The 14,306-nt window shown below is 42.7% G+C and overlaps 1 protein-coding gene across 2 annotated transcripts in view; it reads left to right on the plus strand.

The window, feature by feature from the left end:
- tmem59 (transmembrane protein 59) overlaps window positions 1-13,915 on the plus strand; it is a 14,087-nt gene extending 172 nt beyond the window's left edge. Inside the window, exons 1-8 of one of the 2 annotated variants that reach the window (XM_041842429.2) lie at window positions 1-51; window positions 550-655; window positions 1,600-1,712; window positions 4,470-4,622; window positions 4,794-4,869; window positions 7,707-7,833; window positions 8,080-8,197; window positions 12,630-13,915. The exon at window positions 1-51 is cut by the window's left edge and continues 172 nt beyond it. In XM_041842429.2, the coding sequence (XP_041698363.1) occupies window positions 1-51; window positions 550-655; window positions 1,600-1,712; window positions 4,470-4,622; window positions 4,794-4,869; window positions 7,707-7,833; window positions 8,080-8,197; window positions 12,630-12,788 (903 nt within the window). In that variant the 3' untranslated portion in view covers window positions 12,789-13,915. The remainder of the gene's footprint in view (window positions 52-549; window positions 656-1,599; window positions 1,713-4,469; window positions 4,623-4,793; window positions 4,870-7,706; window positions 7,834-8,079; window positions 8,198-12,629) is intronic. The other variant, XM_041842430.2, reaches the window with a different exon arrangement.
- Window positions 13,916-14,306: the final 391 nt, after the last annotated feature.

The following is a 14,306-nucleotide window of genomic DNA, read 5'->3' on the forward strand; positions in this document are numbered from 1 at the left end:
TCTTGCCATAAGACATGTCAAATGACTTACAGTTTGCACACATATCCTCGGGTGAGTTGCTGGAAGCTAGCTAGTAGCATGTTTGTCGTTTTGCTAACTAAGCAAGTCTACTATACCGAAAAACGGTGGATACACTAAACGTTGTCCTTTAGAAGAGGACTAGCCAAAAATGTACTAACAACCGAAAAAATGCCTCTGCGGCGCCTACAATGTATTTAGCTGTTGTAGACTTCCGACCACTGCGTGGCTGTAATTAGTGATTCAGATTGGAGGTGCCGAATAGGCATTTTTTTCCGGTTGTTTGTAACTTAACGTTACATTTTTATTACGTAATTTTGGGGGCAAGTACATGCTGGCCGTAACGGGAGTAAATGTAGATTACAGTAGTTGCTCAGCGAAACTCCGTATTTGGTGATCAACGAACGTATTTTAACAATATAACGCTTGCAGAGCTGGTGAATGGGAGTTTGAATCGGAGCTTTCTGAGCGTTAGAGAGCACAAAGATACTGGTTCAGTCCTGTTCATGACTGTGTTTGTTTGTGTTGTAGGAGGAGGAACTGTACGCCTGTCAGAGAGGCTGTCGACTGTTCTCCATTTGCCAGTTCGTGGGCGACAGCGAGGATCTGAACCAAACTAAAGTCGAGTGTGACTCCAGTAAGATTGTCATGCAATGTCTTCAAAAGATAGTAATGTTGCTAGCTAAGTACATAGACTACTGTGCAGAAAACAGATAGTCATGTTGCCAGCTAAGTACATAGACTACTGTGCAGAAAACAGATAATGCTATTGTAAAGGGAATTTTCAGTTGAACCAAAAGGTTTATTAGAAGAATTCAGGGAGAACCTCCAGAGCAGAAGCAAATAAAATGTCTAACGGGCCTCTTGGAAACAGGCCCTTTTAAATTCTAATCAGACAGTACCAAATGTTCCCTAAACATCAGCTCCAGAGGCTTGTACGAAGTCAAAACAAAAGACGGTAACTTTTCCAGCTGCTACAGAATCAGGCTTCATAATGTCGTCAATACGATAATAATCAGGGTGTCCTTGTAGGAGAATCAAAAATGTCATGGCTTGGGGCCCCCATTGATTTAGTTATAATTTGAGCTACTCGGATAGCATAAGAACACGGAATAAGCCATAGATTTTTTTGTAGGATTGCAGGAAATTAGCGTTACAACTGTAAAATTCTCTCTCGGCCCCAAAAAATATGTCTGCAGCCAAGAGGAGGACCGTGCCATTGGCCACACCCACCACCTAAGCCCCATTTGATTCAGAAAACAACATGGAGTGACAAGTTACAAAGTACACTGAGTATACCAAACATTAGGAACACCTTTCCTAATATTGAGTTGCACCCCCCTTTGACCTCAAAACAGCCTCAATTCGTCAGGGCATTCCCAATCATGTGTCCTTGCCATCTGCAATCTGTCTTGACTAAATTATTGAGGAACGCCACCGGTACACTTCTTCACGGTGGTTAAAATCGGTGCCAGACATTACACCAATTAGACAGTCTTCTGGTTCCACGAGACTAGCCAGACAATGTCTGTGTCATCTGTTCTGTAACCTGTTTGTTTTTTACTTCCTGGTTCTCCCCAGCTTGTCATGAAGCGTACAGGCAGTCAGATGAGCAGTTTGCCTGCAACCTGGGCTGCCAGAGTCAACTACCGTTTGCTGAGCAAAGACAAGAGCAGGTACAAAAACAAGAGCAGGTAGTGTGCTACGCCGCTCCGTCAAACACACTCAAGTGACTGCCATTGATTGTTGAAGACCAATATTGACAACGGAAATATTGTTGGTGAACTGGGTGATATGTAGGAAAATAGACTGAAGACAGCCTATTGGAATATAAATGTTGTTAACCAATAACAACAGGCCTGTGTTTTGGAGCATCTGAATGTGTGTGTGTGGGAGGGGAGCCTGGTCCCAGATCAGTTTGTGCTATAGTTCAACTACCTCATCCCCATATTGTTATTTATTTCGCTCATTTGCATCCCAGTATCTCTATTTGCACATCATCTCTTGCACATCTATCATTCCAGTGTTAATACTAATTGTAATTATTTTGCACTATGGCCTATTTATTGCCTTACCTCCATAACTTGCTACATTTGCACACACTGTATATATAAATTCTGTTGTATTTTTTACTTTATGTTTTGTTTTTCCCCATATGTAACTCTGTTGTTTTTATCGCACTGCTTTGCTTTATCTTGGCCAGGTCGCAGTTGTAAATGAGAACTTGTTCTCAACTGGCTTACCTGGTTAAATAAAGGTGCAATAAAAATGTATAACCAACTGGCTAGCCCATCTAGCCTGGTCCTAGATCAGTTTGTGATGTATAGCCAACTGGCTAGCCCATCTAACCTGGTCCCAGATCAGTTTGTGCTATATAGCCAACTGGCTAGCCCATCTAGCCTGGTCCCAGATCAGTTTGTGATGTATAGCCAACCGGCTAGCCCATCTAACCTGGTCCCAGATCAGTTTGTGCTATATAGCCAACTGGCTAGCCCATCTAGCCTGGTCCCAGATCAGTTTGTGCTGTATAGCCAACCGGCTAGCCCATCTAACCTGGCCCCAGATCAGTTTGTGCTATATAGCCAACTGGCTAGCCCATCTAGCCTGGTCCCAGATCAGTTTGTGATGTATAGCCAACCGGCTAGCCCATCTAACCTGGTCCCAGATCAGTTTGTGCTATATAGCCAACTGGCTAGCCCATCTAGCCTGGTCCCAGATCAGTTTGTGCTGTATAGCCAACTGGCTAGCCCATCTAGCCTGGTCCCAGATCAGTTTGTGCTGTATAGCCAACTGGCTAGCCCATCTAGCCTGGTCCCAGATCTGTTTGTGATGTATAGCCAAGTCCTGCACCATTGACCATAAAAGTTGGCAGGAAAGCACAAACATAGTGCCTTCGGAAAGTTTTCAGACCCCTTGACTTTTTGTTACGTTACAGCCTTATTCTAAAATGGATTAAATTGTTTTTTTCCTCATCAATCTACACACAATTCCCCATAATGACAAAGCAATAACAGGTTTTTAGATATGTTTGCTAATGTATTACTTTAAAAAAACTAAAATATCAAATTTACATAAGTATTCAGACCCTTTACTCAGTACTTTGTTGAATCACCTTTGACAGTGATTACAGCATCGAGTCTTCTTGGGTATGATGCTACAAGCTTGCCACACCTGTATTTGGGGAGTTTCTCCCATTCTTCTCTGCAGATCCTCTCAAGCTCTGTCAGGTTGGATGGGGAGCGTTGCTGCACAGCGATTTTCAGGTCTCTCCAGAGATGTTTGATCGGGTTCAAGTCTGGGCTCTGGCTGGGCCACTCAAGGACATTCAGAGACTTGTCCTGAAGCCACTCCTGCGTTGTCTTGGCTGTGTGCTTAGGGTCATTGTCCTGTTGGAAGGTGAACCATCTTTTCCTCATCCTGACTAGTCTACCAGTCCCTGCCGTTGAAAAACCTCCCCACAGCATGATGCTGCCACCGCCATGCTTCACCGTAAGGATGGTGCCAGGTTTCCTCCAGACGTGACGCTTGGCATTCAGGCCAAAGAGTTCAATCCTGCTTTCATCAGACCAGAGAATCTTGTCTTTATGTGCCTTTTGGCAAATTCCAAGCGGGCTGTCATGTGCCTTTTACTGAGGAGTGGCTTCCGTCTGGCCACTCTACCGTAAAGGCCTGATTGGTGGAGTGCTGCAGAGATGGTTGTCCTTCTGAGAGGTTCTCCCATCTCCTCAGAGGAACTCTAGAGCTCTGTCAGAGTGACCACCTCCCTGACCAAGGCCCTTCTCCCCCGATTGCTCAGTTTGGCCACGCGGCCAGCTCTAGGAAGAGTCTTGGTGGTTCTAAACTGCTTCCATTTTAAGAATGATGGAGGCCACTGTGTTCTTGGGGACCTTCAATGCTGCAGACATTTTTTGATACCCTTCTCCAGATCTGTGCCTCGACACAATCCTGTCTCGGAGCGCTATGGACAATTCCTTCGACCTCATGTCTTGGTTTAAGCTCTGACATGCACTGTCAACTGTGGAACCTTATATACAGGTGTGTGCCTTTCCAGATCATGTCCTATCATTTGAATTTGCCACAGGTGGACTCCGAGCAAGTTGTAGAAACATCTCAAGGATGATCAATAGAAACAGGATGCATCTGAGCTCAATTTCGAGTCTCATAGCAAAGTGTCTGACTACTTATGTAAATAAGGTATTTCTGTTTTTTATTTTTAATACATTTGCAAACATTTCTTTGTCATTATGGGGTCTTGTGTGTAGATTGATGAGGAATGTATTTAATGTGATCTATTTTAGAATAAGGCTGTAATGTAAAAAAGTGGAAAAATCAAGGGATCTGAATACTTTACAAAGGCACTGTATCTGGGGCCAGGCTATGTGATTCCTACCAGACCCCATGAACTGGGATGTGCTTTTGACCCTTGACCCCATAATACTGTCATCCTCCAGTTGCTGGCCATGATGCCCCGCATCCACCTGCTGTACCCTTTGACTCTGGTGAGAGGGTTCTGGGACGATGTCATGAGTCAGGCCCATAACATGATGTCCTCCTCCTGGACCTTCTATCTCCAGGCTGACGACGGGAAGCTGGTCATCTTCCAGGTAGCGTCTTCTGTGGAGCGACTCCAACCCTATTCATCCAAGCCGACACTCCCTTTTAGGATTGTTTTTCACTTTTCCTGTTGCACATTTGCCACTGGCAGGCACTAATTGACTAACTGAACTTGGGTAGGTAATTGTTGGGTAACCTGAGTACGTAATTTGATTTGACAGACCGAACCACAGATCCAGTTTATTCCTGCGTTTGAGCTCCAGAAAGAGGAAGTCGGGGGAGAACCACAGACGAAATGTAAGTCGTCTTCATCATATTCACTGTTACTAGCCGGCTACCACCCGGTACTCTACCCTGCACCTTAGAGACTGCTGCCCTATGTACATATACCCTGAGTGTACAAAACATTAGGAACACCTTCCTAATATTGAGTTTCACCCCCTTCTGCCCTCAGAACAGCCTCAATTTGTCGGTGCGTGGACTCTACAAGGTGTTTTAAAGCGTTCCACGGGGATGCTGGCCCATGTTGTCTCCAATGCTTCCCCCCAGGTGTATCAAGTTTTGTTGGATGTGGTGGACCATTCTTGATACACACGGGAAACTGTTGAGTGTGAAAAACCCAGCAGTGTTGCAGTTCTTAACACACCCAAACCGGTGCGCCTGGCACCTACTACCATGTCCCGTTCAAAGGCACTTAAATATTTTCGTCTTGCCCATTCACCCTCTGAATGGAACACGTACACAATCCATGTCTCACTTGTCTCAAGGCTTAAAAATCCTTCTTTAACCTGTCTCCTCCCCTTCATCTACACTGATTTTGAAGTGGATTTAACAGGTGACATCAATAAGGGATCATAGCTTTCACCTGGATTCACCTGGTCAGTCTATTTCATGAAAAGAACAGGTGTTCCTAATGTGTTGTACACTCGGTGTACATGTACATACTCACTGAACACAAGTCACTTTAATAATTTTTACATACTCTTTTACACACTTCATATGTGTATATATTGTATTCAAGTCAAGGCTCATCCTATATAACTACTGCTGTACACACCTTTTCAATTCATATACTGTCTACACCCATCTATATATATATATATATATATAATGATAACACACAGTACTAGTCAAAGGTTTGGACACCTACTCATTTAAGGGTTTTTCTTTATTTTTTACTATTTTCTACATTGTAGGATAATAGTGAAGACATCAAAACTATGAAATAACACATGGAATCATGTAGTAACCAAAAAAGGGTTAAACAAATCAAAATATATTTGAAATTCTTCAAATAGCCACCCTTTGCCATGATGACAGCTTTGCACACTCTTGGCATTATCTCAACCAGCTTCATGAGGTAGTCACCTGGTATGCATTTCAATTAACAGGTGTGCCTTGTTAAAAGTTAATTTGTGGAATTTCTTTCCTTCTTAATGCGTTTGAGCCAATCAGTTGTGTTGTGACAAGGTATACAGAAAATAGCCCTATTTGGTAAAAGACCAAGTCCATATTATGGCAAGAACAGATCAAATAAGCAAAGAGAAACGACAGTCCATCATTACTTTAAGACATGAAGGTCAGTCAATACGGAACATTTCAATTACTTTTTAATTTTCTTCAAGTGCAGTTGCAAAAACCATCAATCGCTATGATGAAACTGGCTCTCATGAGGACCGCCACAGGAATGGAAGACCCAGAGTTACCTCTGCCGCAGAGGATAAGTTCATTAGTTACCAGCCTCAGAAATTGCAGCCCAAATAAATGCTTCACAGAGTTCAAGTAACAGACACATCTCAACATCAACTGTTCAGAGGAGACTGTGTGAATCAGGCCTTAATAAAAAATAAAGTTGAACCTTTATTTAACTAGGCAAGTCAGTTAAGAACAAATTCTTATTTACAATGACGGCCTACACCGGCCATGGTCGAATTGCTGCAAAGAAACCACTACTAAAGGACACCAATAAGAAGAAGAGACTTGCTTGGTCCAAGAAACACGAGCAATGGACATTAGACTGGTGGAAATGTGTCCTTTTGGTCTGGAGGAATGCTTGGAGTCCAAATTGGAAATGTTTTGTTCCAACCGCTGTGTCTTTGTGAGATGCAGTGTGGGTGAACAGATGATCTCCGCATGTGTATTTCCCACCGTAAAGCATGGAGGAGGAGGTGTTATGGTGTGGGAGTGCTTTGCTGGTGACACTGTCTGTGATTTAACCAGCATGGCTACCACAGAATTCTGCTGTGATACACCATCCTATCTGGCTTGGGCTTAGTGGGACGATCATTTGTTTTTCAACATGACAATGACCCAATACACCTCCAGGCTGTGTAAGGGCTATTTTACCAAGAAGGAGTGTGATGGAGTGCTGCATCAGATGACCTGGCCTCCACAATCCCCCGACCTCAACCCAATTGAGATGGTTTGGGATGAGTTGGACCGCAGAGTGAAGGAAAAGCAGCCAACAAGTGCTCAGCATATGTGGGAACTCCTTCAAGACTGTTGGAAAAGCATTCCTCGTGAAGCTGGTTGAGAGAATGCCAAGAGCGTGCAAAGCTGTCATCAAGGCAAAGGGTGGCTACTTTTGAAGAATCTCAAATATAAAATATATTTGATTTAACACTTTGCTTACTACATGATTCCATATGTGTTATTTCATAGTTTTGATGTCCTCACTATTATTCTACAATCTAGAAAATAGTTTAAAAAATAAAAAGAAAATAACTTGGAATGAGTAGGTGTGTCCAAACCTTTGACTGGTACTGTATGTATGTATGTATGTATGTATGTATGTATATTCCAGACTTACATTGTTGTTCTGATGTTTCTTAATGTTTTGTTTTTGGATTTGTGTGTATTGTTAGTTATGCTGCACTGTTGGAGCTAGAAACATAAGCATTTCACTGCACCTGCGATAACATCTGCAAAATATGTGAATGCGACCCAATAACATTTGATTTGATAAAGAACAAAAAAAATCTTTAGCAAATTGACAAACTGAAAATACAAAATGCTGTGAGTGTGCATTTGGGATTTACGTATGAACTTGTACACAATCACAATGCTTACTGTGTAATACAACAACAACAACAAACACAATTGGTATGAAAACACGTCCATCTCTCCCGCTCCAGATCCTGGCCTGGGTAGCCCTGTGTACAAAGGCTACCAGCGTAGCTTTGTCCAGGAGAGGGACAGGGACATGTATGTGGACCGCAGCATCAACAAGGACGACTACAACCTCTTCAGCTGTCTCTCCAGGTCAGTTACAGAGGACACGTCTTCTGCACAAACCTTATTAGGTTTAGAAGGTATGTCTATCAGGAAATGAAGCTGATATGCAAATGAAAAGAAGCAGGAGGCGGTGCTAAAATAGAGTCCCACGTTTATATCACCAAAGAGAACCTAAGATGGAAAGAAGGAAGTGTTTTGGGGAAACACATTGTTCCTGATTGAATGACTCCATTGATGTGTAATTTGACATCCCGCCCCTCCTCCTCCGTCTAGGAACCCCTGGCTCCCGGGCTGGATCCTGACCACCACTCTGATCATGTCTATTCTGGTTCTCATCTGGATCTGCTGTGCTACCGTGGCGACCGCTGTTGACCAATATGTCCCTGCTGAGGTAACTTCCCCCTAGGTCAAAAAAATATGAAGGAGGATTCTAATATCCCATCTTTGCATAAATGCAACAACAACAACAACAAAAAAGGGGCTATCTAGCAACGGCTCTGGTCCCATGAATTCCACTTAACCTGGGTACAGATGTCAGATCTTAATTTGACCCATTTCGTCACAGGAGGAAAATAATCCTGCAGCAGGAGAATTTGATTGAATGATATTTAGACTCGCCACCATGGGGCAGCTAGCAGAGGTGTTTGTAGGCTATACAATGCAGTACCGTACCACAGAGTTTCTAAACCCAGGGGCTCAACATCGCGAGACTTCCAGGAACGCTTGCGAAACAGGACAAAGCAGACCAGGTCGGGGTTTGGTGTTTTGAGAAGTCAATGAGACAAGTGAAAAAGTCTTCCTTAGTTGTTAATCCAGGCTCTGTCGTAGCCGGCCGCAATTGGCCAAGCGTCGTCCAGGGTAGGGGGAGGGAATGGCCGGCAGGGATGTAGCTCAGTTGGTAGAGCATGGCGTTTGCAACGCCAGGGTTGTGGGTTCGATTCCCACGGGGGGCCAGTATAAAAAAATTATGTATGCACTCACTAACTGTAAGTCGCTCTGGATAAGAGCGTCTGCTAAATGACAAAAATGTAAAAATGTTAATTAAGAAGTCAATGAGAGAAGTGAAAAAGTCTTCCTTAGTTGTTAATTTCGCAACCTAGATTCGAGGCCAATTTCTTAAGTAGTTGAACATGTTATTAATCCAACCTCGTGGAAGTGACAAACCTGACACTTTCATTTTTTGCCAAAAACAACTTTAATAACGAAAGAGTGCCTTTTTGATTTGACGGCGTGTACATGCGCAGTTCGATGAGACACGACCGTTAGACCCGATGACATGTTTCTGCGTATGATCTTAGGTAGCCAACTTGTTTTAACAAAGTTGGATCAAAGCTGAATCAATGTCTGCAAGGTCACATTATGATAGTATTCTACATAACCCAATATAGTAGCATACTAGTGTAACATTACTGGAAGACAAAAAAAAAACCACAGCATTTTTCTCTCACGTGGCCAAAACTCAACGTCGCGCACCACTAGGCAAAATACACAGGGAGGCTATGCTACAGTTAACGCCATCTTAAAATGTCACTCACTTAAGGCTACATCATTCAAAACAATACTGTAGGCTACTTTAAACAACACTATAACTCAAGAAGATCTAAATGTATATCCCCGTGAAACTGACTGACATCAAATGGTTCCTATGCAGATGCTGCATGGGATGTTTCACCGGTAAAAATGATCATTCGCGATTGAATGTGGTGGTGTTTTCGTCTTGCAATAACGTTATGCTATTTGGTTTTGTTAGGTCGAATACTGAGATCATTGTGATCTTGCAGACATTGATTCAGCTTTGATCTAACTTTTATTAAACGAGCACCATTCGTCTGAGTAGCCTGTTCTCTACGCATAGAGTACATACACATGAGCAGAACGTGATCCGCACATGAAGCTTCCGGAAGCTCCGGATCTTTTAGTCCAGCGGACTAAATATCCAGAAAAAGTTAGATTCGCAGCCATGACCTAAAATACGTTTCTGGTATGGTCATTTTATTTTCAAGATCGGGGGTAAAATATCCCATATTGAAATGTGTAACTAAATCTAGTCAGTCGGGGCAATTTGAGTTATTTGTGCCAGAAGGGCTTGGGTCATACCGTCACGGATGTGTGCGCTGAAGGCAGCGGCCCTTGGGTTGAATATAATAATTATAATGTCCTTCTCCCGGCTGCCAATCGCCGTGCACCGAAGCACCACTCACTCACATGGCTCTCTCAGATATCTCAATTATTATTAGCCAATGCCCGTCCTTCTCACAGGCATCTCGGCTCCGAAGTAGGCTACAAGTGAAGACAGACACGTTGAGGACACAACTGAGCCCATCCTTCTTATCCAATTCCGAGGCGCATATTGAAGATGTTAGAAGAACTGTCCACATTTACTTTTCTTCAGCCAACTGATGAGTAGGCCTAACGAACAGCAAAAGCACCAGCCTATGTCAATCTTCTATCCCCCATAGTACAAAAGTTGACCTGTTCTATTGGTCAACTTGTCCTTCTGTGCAAGAAATAAATATTCCAAACATACTCTGGGACAGTTGTGGGATGCGATAGATCCCAAATTAATACAACCACTAGCATCAAAAAAAACTTTTAAAAGCAATGAGGCTGACGCAACCGATCAGAACGTTTAGCTTAAAATGTTGATAAACTATGTAAGTGCAGCAATGTCACACGGCAGTAGGCTGTAATCGCGAATGTTACAAAATGCAATCAATTAGCGGGAAAACACTGTTCTCAAAAGTGACCGCAAATGCTTTTATCCATGTAATAATGCTTTATTATAAAGGTGCATTTTTATGGTGAAGATTATCTTCCCCAAACTTGATTCACGCGCCGCCTATGTATGCCTGTTAGGCTCTACACCGGTTGTAAAGGGGATTCATGTGCTTCATTTTAAAGTTATTTGACCACTTTAGTTGCGATACGAACCTTATCAAAGCATATAAGCCTGAGCTAGGCTACATGAGGTGTGCGACTGATTTGAAAAAGTCGCAAAAAAAGGCATTCACTGTTTCTTGCCTTACTGCAAACGCTGGGCATCATTCACAAGTAATAAGATATCATTCACAAGTAATAATATATCATTCACAAGTGATAATATATAATTCACAAGTGATAGGCTAATATTGTCACCCATCAGACTATTCTTAATTTAATCTTGTCTTTACATATACTAAATAATATATGTGTGAAATTAGTTTTGATTTAGAATGGACCATTATCATTCGCCTGTCTCGGGAACAGGGGCAGGGGGAAAAAATACATGTCAATTATGCACTTAAATAGCGAATGAAGGACGCTTTTCCCGTGGTTCATTTTCATGCCAGCCAGGTAGGCTATAATACTCCTGTTGTAAAGCGAAGCAATGTGCTAAATCAAATGTTATGTGTCACATGCACCGAATACAACAGGTGTAGACCTTACCGTGAAATGCTTACTTACAAGCCCTTAACCAACAATGCAGTTTTAAGAAAATAGAGTTGAGAAAATATTTACTAAATAAACGAAAGTAAAAAATATATTTTTTAAAACAAGTTACACAATAAAATAACAATAATGAGGCTGTATACAGGGGGTACAGGTTAGTCGAGGTAATTTGTACATGTAGGTAGGGGTAAAGTGACTATGCATAGATAATATACAGAGAGTAGCAGCAGTGTAAAAGCAAAAGAGGGGCGGGGTCAATGCAAATAGTCCGGGTGGCCATTTGATTAATTGTTCAGCAGTCTTATGGCTTCGGGGTAGAAGCTGTTAAGGAGCCTTTTGGACCTAGACTTGGCGCGCCGGTACCGCTTGCCGTGCGGTAGCAGAGAGAACAGTCTATGACTTGGGTGGCTGTCTTTGACCATATTTAGGGCCTTCCTCTGACACCGCCTAGTATATAGGTCCTGGATGGCAGGAAGCTTGGCCCCAGTGATGTACTGGGCTGTACGCACTACCCTCTGTAGCGCCTTACGGTCAGATGCCGAGCAGTTGCCATACCAGGCGGTGATGCAACCGGCCAGGAAGCTCTCGATGGTGCAGCTGTAGATCTGGGGACCCATGCCAAATATTTTCAGTCTCCTGAGGGGGAAAAGGTGTTGTCGTGCCCTCTTCACGACTTTCTTGGTGTGTTTGGACCATGATAGTTTGTTGGCGATGTGGACGCCAAGGAACTTTAAACTCTCGACCCGCTCCACTACAGCCCCGTCGATGTGAATGGGGGCGTGTTCGGCCCTCCTTTTCCTGTAGTCCACGATCATCTCCTTTTGTATTGCTTAATATTAGGAAAGTTGAGAAATAATTAAAGTAGGCCTAGCCTATGGAAAGCTGATGGGATCCTCCTCTTTTTAAGAGGCCATCAACTTTGTTTTCTCACACAATTGCATAGCTCATGTGCTCTCGTGAAATGTTTGATTTGATTTTCGAATACATTTGCATTGATGTCAGAGTGATTAAAGGGACAATAGAGTGCTGAGTACCAGGCAGTTAACATGTTTGGTATCTAATGACCATCAGCAGCATCAGAGCTTGGAGAAGCCTAATTACCGTGACTGCGGTCATGACTCGTGACCGCCAGTGTGGCGGTAATATGGTCACTGTAACAGCCCTAGTCCAGGTAGCTATTTGGTTAACTATTTATCAGTCTTATGGCTTGGGGGTAGAAGCTGTTCAGGGTCCTGTTGGTTCCAGACTTGGTGCATCAAACTATTCAACTGACAGGTTTTAGTGCACTTAAGTGGTTTATTAACACCATTCCTACAGATGGTAGTAATCAAGAAGGAACCAAAGTATCCATATCAATATTGAAAATCAAACTTTTACGTCTTTGTCTTTTGTAGAAACTGAGTATCTATGGAGACATGGAGTACGCCAAGGACAACAAGCTGCTGACCCCTTACCCAGCATCCTCTCTGGTCATCATCACCTCCGGGCCGGGGCAGGATGAGGAGGCTGGACCACTCCCTTCCAAAGTCAACCTGGACCAGTCCAACGTCTAAACATATAGGGTCCAAACCAGCTAGCCTGGGTACCAATCTGTTTGTGCTATCTTTCCGCTTCTTGCCACTCCTTGACTGGCAAGGAGTGACATGATAACACAAACAGACCTTTACCCAGGCTACAAACCAACAGGGTGGAGAAGGTGATGATAAAACTAGTCCTGGAGTAAGAGGCATTTTTATGGAGATTTTCCCATTGAGCATGTGTTTTAGTCCAGGACTACGATTAATCTGGACTAGTGAATTGAAACATGATTGTGCAGGGTGAGAAGATTTATGAAAAAGCATGCTAAATGGATTTCCATTGAAAGGGGTGTTCTTTAGTCCAGGAATGGGCTTAATCTGGGTCTGCAAACTGAAGCTGGCCCTTTTTAGAAAGCCCAAGTCAGTCTTACGTTTTCACACTGTTAGACCCCTTTTTAGTCTAAATTGTAAAAACTGCTTCAAGCACATTTTGTATTGGCTGTTGTCTTGTTCCTCTTTCAAGTTCTGGAGATTAGCATAATAAGGGGGGGCTTATTTTTGTTCTGTGTATTGGCATAAAGTAAAGTGAGGCATTACACTCACAATGATAGCAGCACAGTTACATTAGCTTATTTTTTAGGACTTTCTTTCTCTTTTGTTGGGGTGTTTTCCAGACCCTCGTTTTGATGTTTGTTTTATTGAATCATAATTTGTTGATGGCCTCTGAATGCGTCCCAAATGGCACCCTATTCCCTATATAGTGTTGTCTAAAGTAGTGCACTATATAGGGAGTAGGGTGCCGTTTTGGGACGGAGTACACGTTTTATGTGCAGGTTTCATTTAGAACATAGAAACCCTAAATAGATTTGGTGAAATTACACGGGTCAATAACGGGCTATGTGCTTAAACCACTACCGCTGTATCTCTCCCATTCACTTAGTGTGGTCGTGTTTTAACCTGTATTGGTTGGATGGAGGTTTTCTGTTCTAAGCAGCCATTTGTCACAACAGAGACTGTTTAAATATTAAACAATTAACGCTGAAATCTGACTTCAGATTTGTTTTTGACGTGACGGCGCTGTAGGTAGTTGTAACAGCGCTGTAGTAGTATTTTTTTTCTTCTCCTGATGAGAAATGGTTTTGAAATAAACAGAGTCAACCAGCTGTTGTCTATCTCTTATTTTGACAGAGTGATACCTCCAATACGTTGCATTTAACTTGTAGCCATATTTACCAGATTGACCGTTAGGTCTGTCCTAGATCATGTAAACGACATTGGAAGGAAGGGGTGTGAGTTTCCAAGAAGTGCCTGTGTCACCCCACTAGAATGATTTACCTATTCAAGCTTCACTGCATTAAACAGGTGTTTATATCAACACACTGTTTAAGGGAAGAAAAATGAAGAGTGAATGAAAGGTATATCGACAAGCAACGATTGAGTGTCTATGGGTCAGAAAGGAAACTAAGGGGGAATCACAGAAATAATGTAAGTCATGCTCATAATGTGCTTTACTGAACCATACACCAGTGTCCACACACAAGATCAGAGAAATGA

This window comes from Coregonus clupeaformis, chromosome 21 (genome assembly GCF_020615455.1).
Source record: "Coregonus clupeaformis isolate EN_2021a chromosome 21, ASM2061545v1, whole genome shotgun sequence".
Taxonomy (NCBI): Eukaryota; Metazoa; Chordata; class Actinopteri; order Salmoniformes; family Salmonidae; genus Coregonus; species Coregonus clupeaformis.